Below are 10,488 nucleotides of genomic sequence, written 5' to 3' on the forward strand. Positions count from 1 at the left end.
CTGGCGGCCAGAGCGCCGGGGGCAGGGCAGCGAGCCCCGGCTGGGGCTCGGCTCTCCCCCCCGGCGGCCAGAGCGCAGGGCGGCAAGCCCCAGCAGGGGCTTGCCGCTCTCCCCCCGGCGGCCGGGGGGAGGGCGGCCAGAGCGCCGGGGGGAGGGCGGCGAGCCCTGCTGTGGCCCCGCTCTCCCCGGGGGCCGGAGTGCTGCGCCGCCGCCCCCCTCCAGGTGCCGCCCCAAGCACCAGCTTGGGTGCCTGGTGCCTGGAGCCGGCCCTGTGATTGGCGCTGCAAGCCTGGGAGGCGGGAGAAGTGAAGCAGCCACGGCGTGCTCGGGGAGGAGGCGGAGCAGGGGTGAGCTGCCTCAGGGTGGGGGGTAGGGAGCTGCCGCGGGGGGGCGCGTCAGGGCGGAGGGGGGGGGGGTGCCGGAGGGGGGGCACCTCAGGGCAGAGGGGGGGGAGCTGCCGCAGGAGGGGCACCTCAGGGCGGAGGGGGGGGAGCTGCCGTGGGGGGCGGGGTGCCTCAGGGCGGGGGCTCGGGGCGCAAGGTGGAAGTTTCGCCTAGGGTATGAAACATCCTTCCACCGGCCCTGCTCAATGGGATTCATTCTGTAGTGTAGAAATTGTATATGGAAAAGTGTATTCTGCTCCTCTAATGTATATTGGCTTGATGCTCCTCTGGCTGGTGTATATTAGAAGCAACTCCATGAAATTCAATGGAGTAACACCAGTGTATGTGAGAGAAAAATCAGGAATGTTGAGTAAAGTGGGATATATGGTTTTTAAATGAACTGGACCCTCCATTTAACATAGTAAATAAATCTGGTGTTAGTTTTCAAAATCTAAACATAGATTTCTTGGTACATTAGGTTTCTGCCAAAGCAAAATAAAGAGGACAATAATACAACACGTTGTTCTATGATGGAATGGACTGAGCTTCCACTCACAATAGATGGCTTAGCAAGCTATTGACATGGTGCTACCAGATGTAATCAGATTTGCTAGATTAAAAGCAGCAGAATTTGTGACTAGCAAACAGAATGTTGTATATTATCATTAAACTTCAAGCAGCAGGTCTCACTCATCAGGTTTTATTAAAATATTAGCATGCTTCCAAAATGAAATAACTTCCAGTCAGTGTCTCTTGGGGAGGAGAGATGGGAGTTTGTTGCATTCGGAAACGAAGCTCGGTTGGAGATGCCTTACACAATCCTTGTTCACGCAACATAGCTGAGTTGTAAAAAGCCTTCATCCAGAAAGAAGGTTTTCATTACGTACAAAGTCTCTGGTTCCTATGCTGCATTCCAGATGCTGTTACATCACATTCTCAAAGAGCTGTAAGGATCTCATAATATTGTCATCCTGGAAGCAATGAGAAAAACATACACTTAAAAGTGGTCATGCGTCTGACGAAGTGGGTATTCACCCACGAAAGCTTATGCTCCAATACATCTGTTAGTCTTAAAGGTGCCACAGGACTCTCTGTTGCTTTTTACAGATCCAGACTAACACGGCTACCCCTCTGATAATTGAAAAGCTGTGTTCTTAAAGCTTTCTATGGCACTTTGCAGCACAGCCAGTACCAAATATTCATTGCTGCAAGATGTGGTGGCTACATTTTTGTAGCACCACTCATCCTAGGTGAGCCTGAAATGCTTACAAGCTTAGGCCCTGATTCAGCACAGCACTTGGGCTCATCAGGCAGCATGCAGTGGGTGTCTGTAGGACTTAGGCATATGCTTGAAGTTAAACACAGGTTTAAATTCTTTGCTGAATAATGAGAGACTGAAGCTCATGCTTCAGTTTTTTACTGAAGTGGGGCCTGTTCTGAGCTCCGTGTGGGCAGACTTTGCAGCCTGCATGGAGCCCCATTGACTTTGAACACTTACATGTGTGCTTAACTTTACACGCCTGAACTGTCCGATCAAAGTCATAGGCCTTAAACTGATATGCAAACTGTACCCAGGGATTACTTGACCCACCACTAAAATGCAGCCACTTCCTGATTGAAATACATGAAATCTCAAATGCCATTGATTTCCACCTCCTGAATCCAAATGACAAATTAGGGTTATACATGGGGAAAACCTGATTTAAAACATTTCTCATCAGGCAAATTTACTATGGAGCTTGATGTTTGATGTACCCAAAGCTGAGTCAAATGATAGAGCTTTATATTTCCACCCACCTGTCTCTTTAAATTTGTGACTTTGGTCTGATCTGTGATGCACTGTGAACTAGCTGAGCTGCAGTGCAAGATACCAGTGATCTTAGCCTTGGTTGGCAGCCATTTAAGAAGGCTATTATCAATGACCAGGGAAAAGTCTGTGAGGAGGTAGTAGAGCAGACTCAGCCCCTTCCCTCTTTCCCCTCTTCTGCAACAGAGGAATTTTTGCTTCTCAAACAGACTCCTTTCTCTGCCACCTCATCCCCAAGTCCTTTCCTTGAATGGCTGGGCAAGGGGAAGGGGGTGGGAGCTGAACTGAGGTTGACTCTTTGTTCTCCATGGACCAAGGAATAGCCCCTGCACTCTACCACAGTTAAGTCAAATACTATCATACTATCAGATATTATCAATGTTTAGACAAGGGAAGTGGGTTTTACTAGTCAACGGTAATGTGACATATATTTAGTCTTCAATTGAATTGCCATGATAAAGCAGAGGTCTCTAGTTTTCTCTCTTCTGCCTTTAGAAGGCATGATCTTAATTTGTTTTTCTTTCGATTAGGCCAGATTTACAAAAGAGAGGCTGTATATTTTGAAAAAATAAAATCATATTTTGCTGTTAAATTAAAAACCGTTATAACACTATGCAATTTGAATTACTGATGTTATCGCTGTGTAACGCCTAGACACACCAAGATCGAGGTCTCAACGTGAGAGGTGCGGTACAGACACAAAGTAGAAGACAGTCCCTGCCTCAAAGAGCCTAAAATCTAAACAGGCAACATCCACACAGGATGGTTGGAAGGAAATATCTTCCTCATTTTACAGATGGGCAACAGACACACTCCAGTTAAATGACTTGCCCACAGTCACACAGGGAATCTGTGGCAGAGGCGGGAATTGAGTGCAGATCTCCCAAATCCTAGTTCAGTGATTTACCCACAAGATCATCTTTCCTCTTTGAATGATATGATGCCTGAGATTGGGCAATTGCTGCAATGGGCACAGTCACAAACACCCATGGAATCATTCATGCCTATACAGATTTTGCAATATAAAACCTAGAGAAATCACCCACTGTTAATGAACACGGGACAGACTCAATAAAAATTCCACATGGTCTCTGCAGCACAATCCTTTGCATCCGCAGAATGGAATTCTTATTGAATCTGGCCCAGAACAAGCAGTTCCTTTAGTTCAGGGGTGGCCAACCTGTGGCTTCAGAGCGGCTCTTCAGAAGTTAATATGTGGCTCCTTGCATAGGTGCTGACTCCGGGGCTGGAGCTACAGATGCTAACTTTCCAGTGTGCCGGGGGGTGCTCACTGCTCAACTCCCTGCTCTGCCCCCAGGCCCTGCCCCCACTTCACCCCTTTCCCTAAGGCCCCTTCCTCCAAGCCTGCCATGCCCTCGCTCCTCCCCCTCCCCCACAGAGCCTCCTGCGCATGCAAAACAGCTGATTGGGGCAGGCAGGAGGTGCTGGGGGCTGGAGGGCGGGAGCTAATGGAGGGCTGCTGACTTATTACTGTGGCTCTTTGGCAATGTACATTGGTAAATTCTGGCTCCTTCTCAGGCTCAGTTTGGCCACCCCTGCTTTAGTCCCACGTAAATGCCAACTTTGTTTCCCCCATCTGCTCTCTCACCAGCAAACATCCACGTATGCATCTTCACTGGGCTCAGTACAGCCAGAGAGAGCAGTCAGTCAGTGCTATCCAACCAGAGGATGGTAGCTTATCACTTTCCCATTTACAGCACTTCAAAATCAGGTGTGCAAGGGGTGACAGTCTTCAAAACCCAACATCTAAAGGTCCAGCAGATGCCAAACATTCTTGTCCCAATTTTTATCCATCATTTACACCTGTGCAGTCTGGTTTGGTAGCAATTTGCCCTCACTTTGTACAGGTATAAATGGCTACACAAGGTACAATTCAGTGGAGAATCAGGGCCCCTGTTTTTAGGGCAACCACTGCTCTAATTCCCCAAGACAGAGCCTATCATAGGAACATATGTATTGCCAGACTGGATCAGGCCTAAGTTCCACCTAGTTCAGGATCTAGTCCATCCAGTCTCCGACAGTGGATAGAACCATATGATTCATAGGAAGGTGTAAGAACCCCACAAACAAGCATATAATCTGGGATAATCTGTCCCCCCACATATGTCTCATCCTGATCTCTAATAGTTAGAGATGGGTTTAAAGCTTGAAGTACAATGCTTCATAGCCCTGCCGAAATTTCTATTATCAATGATTAGAACAACTCTGAATATTCTTGATAGCCATATAAATATCTAATCCCCTTTTGAATCTTATTAAATTCCTGGTGTCAATGACTTCCTGTGGCATTGAGTTCCACAGTTTAATTACAAGTCATGTAAAAATGTATTTCCTTTTATTGGTTTTGAATTTCCCATCTTTTAATTTATTTGAACGTCCCTTGCTCATGTCTTATGAGTCAGGGACAACAGAAGCTCCCAACCTATTTTCTCTAGACGACTCATTATTTTATACACCTTTATTGTGCCCTCTCTTATTTTTCTCCTTTTTAAGGTAGGCCACCCCAATCCTTTCAATCTCTCTGCATGGAGAGTTTTTCCAGGCTTATGACTATTCTTGCTGCTCTTTTCTGAACCTTCTGCAATTCTGAAATGTCCTTTTTGAGAGGAGGGGACCTGTACAGTGTGCAGGATTCCAGGGGAGGCTGCACATTAGTTTATATAAAAGGCATCAATTTTGGTATTATTCTCTATCCCATTCATTATGCATCCTAACATCATTTTGGGATTTTGACCACAGCTGACATTGAACACAGGATTTAATTGAATTTGCTTCATTGACACCCAGGTTCCTTTCCTGAGTTGTTACACCTTATAGATTTCTAAATTAACTACAAGAGTAGTTTATTTTTAACCCTTCCAATGTGCCTTATTTTGCATTTGTCAGCATTCAATTTCATCTACCATCATGCTGTCCATTGACCAAGCCTGTTTAGGTCTCTAAAATTCTTCATAGTCTTCTCTGGTCCTGATTAACCCAAATACATTTGTATCATCTGCAAATTTTGCTACCTCAGTACTCAGCCCCACCCCCACGAGTTAATTAATAAATACCAAGCTACATGGGACCTAGTACGAATCTTGAGGCACCCTGCTGTTAACCGTTTTGTCATGATAAAAATTGACTATTTAATCCTACTCTTTGCTTTCTGACTCCTACCCAGTTTTTAATACAAGAAAATATTTCACCTCTTACACCTTTTCAAAGGCTTTTGGAAGTCTAAATAAATTATGTTATCTGGTTGTCCTTTATGCACCCATGTTACTGACACATTCAAAGAATTCTAAGAAATTACTGAAACATGATTTTCCTGTGCTGAATCCACGCTGGTTAGACCATATCCGATCATGAACTATCAAATGTGTTGTTACGCTATTTTTAATGTTTGATTCAACCAGTATGCCCAATACAGATGTAAAATTTACAAGTCTATAATTCCCCAGATCATCCCATGAACCTTTTTTTAAATATGCAAAAACATTTGCTACCTTCCAATACTCAGAAACAGTAGCTATTATTGAGTGATTATATTTTTTTGTTAGCAGCTCAGGTGCTTCATACTTCAACTCCTTCAGAACTCTTGGGTGTCTACCATCTGGGCCTGGCAGCTTACTATATTTTAAATCAATTAACAATTTGCTCCTGCACAAATTCAGCTGTCACCTCTATCTCTGAGTATACCTCATCTTTGTTACCAGGACAGATCAGGTCCAGTGCAGGACTCTCCCCATCATTCTGGGTGGTGAAAACTGATGCAGAGAAATCATTTAGCTTCTCAGTAATGTTTTTTCTCAGCAAAGTCCCTAATTGCTCTCTTTAACTCTTTGCAATCCAGTGGACCCTTAGATTTTTACCACAGGCTTCCTGCTTCTGATGTACTCAAAGAATCTCTTGTTGTTATCCCATACTCACAGGGTAATTTAGATTTCCCCCCACAGTCACCAGAGGAACTGTTTGAGGTCCAATACAATCCGGTTTTTCCCCACCCCCATTTTTGCAAAGAAATAGGATTCTCTCTGCTGGATCCATTTCCCATCAGCCGCAGATCAGTCCTGTGGAGGCCTCCAACAATCCCGAACACTGACTGGATGAAACAGAGAGCTATCTCAAGCCCAGTCTTCCACAGGTAGCAGATTAGAGGCCAACATAATCCCACTCCCATAATCCCCACCACACACACTTTTAATAGCAGGAGCAGCATGCCTCTGCACCAGCCCAAAATGAGCATAGGAGTAGACTACAGCTACTGATGTGACTCCTTAGTAGGGGATGGTGCAGTGCAGTACATGGCATGGGATGCCACATCCACAAAATATTAATGACTACGGGTTGATTGATGACAAGGCAAATTCTCAGAGACACCTGGCATCTGCAGTTCTCATGACAGGGTTATTTTTTAAATTAAAAAAGATAAATCTAAATTTTGGAGTCTCCTATTTGAGAGGAAGCGATCCTTGTATTTTATCAATCTACAAGACGCATTCCGACAGCAAGGTATTCAAGCACTGAACAGAAACCCAGTGTAGAGCATTTAAAAAAAAATCTCAGAGGAAAGTGAAGCAGCTTAAATTTCTTATATCAATGATCGTACACATCTAGCCCCAAGGCAAACCTAGAAACCACAAGACAAGTCAACCACCATTAATTAATACTCTGCTGGTACCAAAAATGGGGAACAAAGCAACAGATAAAAAAAAATTAAGGAAGGGGCCAAAACCCAAGCAAAGAAACTGAAGATGTCAAGAATAAAGCAACCAAACTGAAAAGACATTGCATTAGTCATCTAATAATGAGGATGAGTTGCACACTCCTGAGAAGAGTTGGATGAAATTTTTCATGGGAAACTTTTTTCACCAAAAAAATGCAGATTTGGGTGACCGAAACTGCCCAATTGCTTTGGTTGAAAACTCCCTTTTCCCTCCCTACCCCGCCCCCGCAAAAATACCTGAAAAAATTGAAACGTTTTGATTAGAGAACAAGAATTAGTTTCTAGGGAAAGCTTGATGCTTGGTAAATGATAATTAGTGCCATTTTAAACTCTATAAAAGGCACAGGCTTTTATTGCACTGCTTAAATACTGGAAACATCCCTGACCAAACAGTCACACAGTTAATTGGAGTCCAAGAAAATAGATGTTGGGCTAATTGCATGTTCATGCAGATGCTGGTCTTTGTGTAGGCACTAAAATAACAGTAAATAATTACCACAGCCAGTTTAATTTATGGAATTTGTCAAAGATGTTCATTTTGGAAAAATCATCATTTTGATTACAGTACTTGTTTTTAACATTTGACCTTGAACATCAATGAGTTTTATGAGTCAGTGTTGTAACCGAAAGGTTCCTAGGCAGATTTTATGCTTTTGGACAGCTCAGACATTGTGGTAGTCCCTGTTAATGTTATCCAGAAAAAAAACCACTTGCATATTTTGCTGTTTTTGAGAGGCTGACAATGTCTCTTTACATAAGTTAAAGGCTCCAGGAGCTTCCCTAAGAGTTGTGTACAGTAACAAGGAATCAGGAATTCACTTGGGAAAATAAAAGCACTGGACATCAGCACTGGAAATGAACAGACCGTATTCAGTGATCAGTTTGCACCAAATCCATGTAGGTAGCAAGCACTCGGATCTTTAGGGAGATTCACAGATCAGAACCCAGAGCTGAATTTTGCAGCTGGCTTGAACATCTAATAGAATGAAACCTGGGATCCTGAGCACCCAGAGACTTGGAGTGGATTGAAATCCAGAGCAGATATGAACATTGTGGCATGAAACCATCTTCTCTGCTTTCATGGCAGCAATAAGATTGTCCTTACCTCCTGACATGATTCAATAAACTCATCTAGAGTTACAACACCATCTTTGTTTTTATCCATTTTCTGCAAAACAAAACAAAGAAACATTTTTAGTTCTCATAATACTGATATATTTTTGCATATGTAGCATGTCATTTTGTAACTTGGATAAAACTACAGTATCTTCCAAACTTAGACAGAGGCTACCACTGAAATTCGGAATGATTGAGTGTCATTGCTCAGGTTTTGCTGGTAGCTAAGTGTCAAGAGAAATGCATTAGAAATCAACTAAGTACCTGGAAGAAAACTTCTACGTGCAGTCTTGGAGCATCTTGCTTGAGAACAGGATATGTGTACTTGCCCATCATATCATAAATTGCCTTTACTATATCCATCATTTCCTGGAGTAGTGACATGCAAACATACAACAGGGAAATTAATACAAACAAGCTATACATTATTTTCTTTTACTGAATAAGGCCCAGTTCTTCACTCTCTTCCTAATGTTAAGAAAGGCCTAGACCTAGGTCTCACTCTTGGCATTTCTACCATAGTTCCAGATACCACAAGCCTCTATTGGTATACACACACAGATGTCATCATACATATGCTAGTCTACAAATGGATCTCTCTTGCTCTGCTATCACTTGTCAATCATGCTGCAAAAGCTCCTATGAGGCCACTATAATTTCCCCAATTTCATCCAGTGATTGGGAAGAATCACCTCCAGCACTATCCACAGAGACTGATCAGAATTGGCCCCACAATAGAACTTGTGGTCTTTTGACTTATTAATCATGTCTATTACAGTGGTGACTAAGGACCAACCAAGAATGGTGCTCCATTGTGCAAGGAACTGTACAGACACAAAATAGTAGTCAGCCCTGTCCCAAAAATCTTACAATCTTACTCCACCTTTCTCAGTTGTCTCAATGCACTTATTATTGCTAAGCATTTGTGTTAAACCACAGATGAACACAGTGCATTAGAGAATATAGACCAAGACATAATTCCGATCAGGAAGAGCTCAAAACTGATCACAGACCAGCCAAAACACTGGACGACAGCACACTAAAAGGAGGGTGGGAAGAGACTGTCAGTGAGCACACTACAAAGAGTAAGAAATTAGCTACTGGAAGACTTTCAAAACCTAGTGTCAAATATGGGCCTTCCTGAAATCTTTTGGATGCTCGGATTTGGTCTTACTTGCATATACGCCTTTATACAACATTTAGACACATTAAGGTGAACATATTTCAAAGTAGGGCTTCCAGTAGGCAAAAGGAGCAGGGACTACATGTTCAGCAATCTTATACACTCTTGGATATACTGGAGTCTGAGAGCGGCAAATTCGGCAGAATACCTGTGTTAAACCACAGTTTTTCAGTGGCATGATCATTAATTTGCATTTAGCTGCCAGAGCCATGCATAAGGGAAGGAAGTTTAACTTGCCATCAGGAGAACATTGGGCAGGTGCACAGGCCTTATCTTAGGACTGGTACCAAATGAATTAACTAATTGCTCATCTGTCCTGCAGGTTGAAGCTGGGCTTAATGAGGTGGCCAAGTGGCTGAAGGCACAACCGGAAGCTCAGAGTTAAATCAGAGCACTCTATATAAACAGTACCTTGGCAGTCTGAGAGGGGACAGCTTTAGATGAGGCAATTTGCTACAACTGGCAGCTGAAGAACTGGCTGGTGGTGGAACCTGAAGTAGGCCCTTGTTCTTTCTTTTCTATTTGAATACTTGTTGTATCTTTCTGTTACAACCCACATTCCCAAAGCTTGAGAATAAAGTATTTGGATGAAGCTCTTTTGAGCTGGGGAAAGGATTTTTCTTTGTTTCTGTACCACTATCAAATGTGACAAATCTTCTGTAATAAAGACTTGCTTAAAGGGAAAGTTCAGGTTACTTTGAAGAAAATGATCAAGATTAAGCTCAGGATATCTTCTTTATCTATAACCTGGATGTGCAAAGGCAAAAGTAATCAAAAAATGGGTTGCTACTCGACTACAAAAACTTCCAAACCAAACTAACACTCAGAAAGAAGCAAAGGGCTGGAAGGAGGACTTTTTTTTCCCAAGTAGATGCAACCATTTCCAGCTAGTTTTGGGCTCATCATGTGTTTGATCATCCTACTTTGAAAATGAGATTGTGCAAACAGTGTGTAGATGCATACCATCCCATTTGTTTTGGTCTTTGTATCTATAAATCCAACCATGCTGCAGTAGAGCCATTATGTTATTTGCTTGCTTAACTTTCATTGACGGAGATGCGTAGAAATAATTTAGACTGTCTTCTTTTGGTGATAGGGGAAACAAAGAATAAGTTGACAAGGGCCCTCACGTTGGTGTGAACAGACGTGAATAATTAGTTCATTTTCTAGCTTTTAGTCCTTTGAAGCCTGAGTTTGTTGAGCTTCAGCATGGAGATTGGGATTTTCAAAGGGGCCTAAAGTAGTTAAGTGCTCAACTCCTCACTGAGAG

The 10,488-nt window shown here is 43.0% G+C and overlaps 1 protein-coding gene across 1 annotated transcript in view; it reads right to left on the minus strand.

Moving 5' to 3' along the window:
* Window positions 1-568: 568 nt before the first annotated feature.
* KCNIP1 (potassium voltage-gated channel interacting protein 1) overlaps window positions 569-10,488 on the minus strand; it is a 554,351-nt gene continuing 544,431 nt past the window's right edge. Inside the window, exons 7-9 of the mRNA XM_024206157.2 lie at window positions 8,300-8,404; window positions 8,025-8,087; window positions 569-1,354 (exon numbers count right to left, since the gene is read on the minus strand). Of these exons, the coding sequence (XP_024061925.1) occupies window positions 1,307-1,354; window positions 8,025-8,087; window positions 8,300-8,404 (216 nt within the window). The 3' untranslated portion in view covers window positions 569-1,306. The remainder of the gene's footprint in view (window positions 1,355-8,024; window positions 8,088-8,299; window positions 8,405-10,488) is intronic.

This window comes from Terrapene carolina, unplaced genomic scaffold, assembly GCF_002925995.2.
Source record: "Terrapene carolina triunguis isolate 2854851 unplaced genomic scaffold, T_m_triunguis-2.0 Scaffold838, whole genome shotgun sequence".
Classification (NCBI taxonomy): Eukaryota; Metazoa; Chordata; order Testudines; family Emydidae; genus Terrapene; species Terrapene triunguis.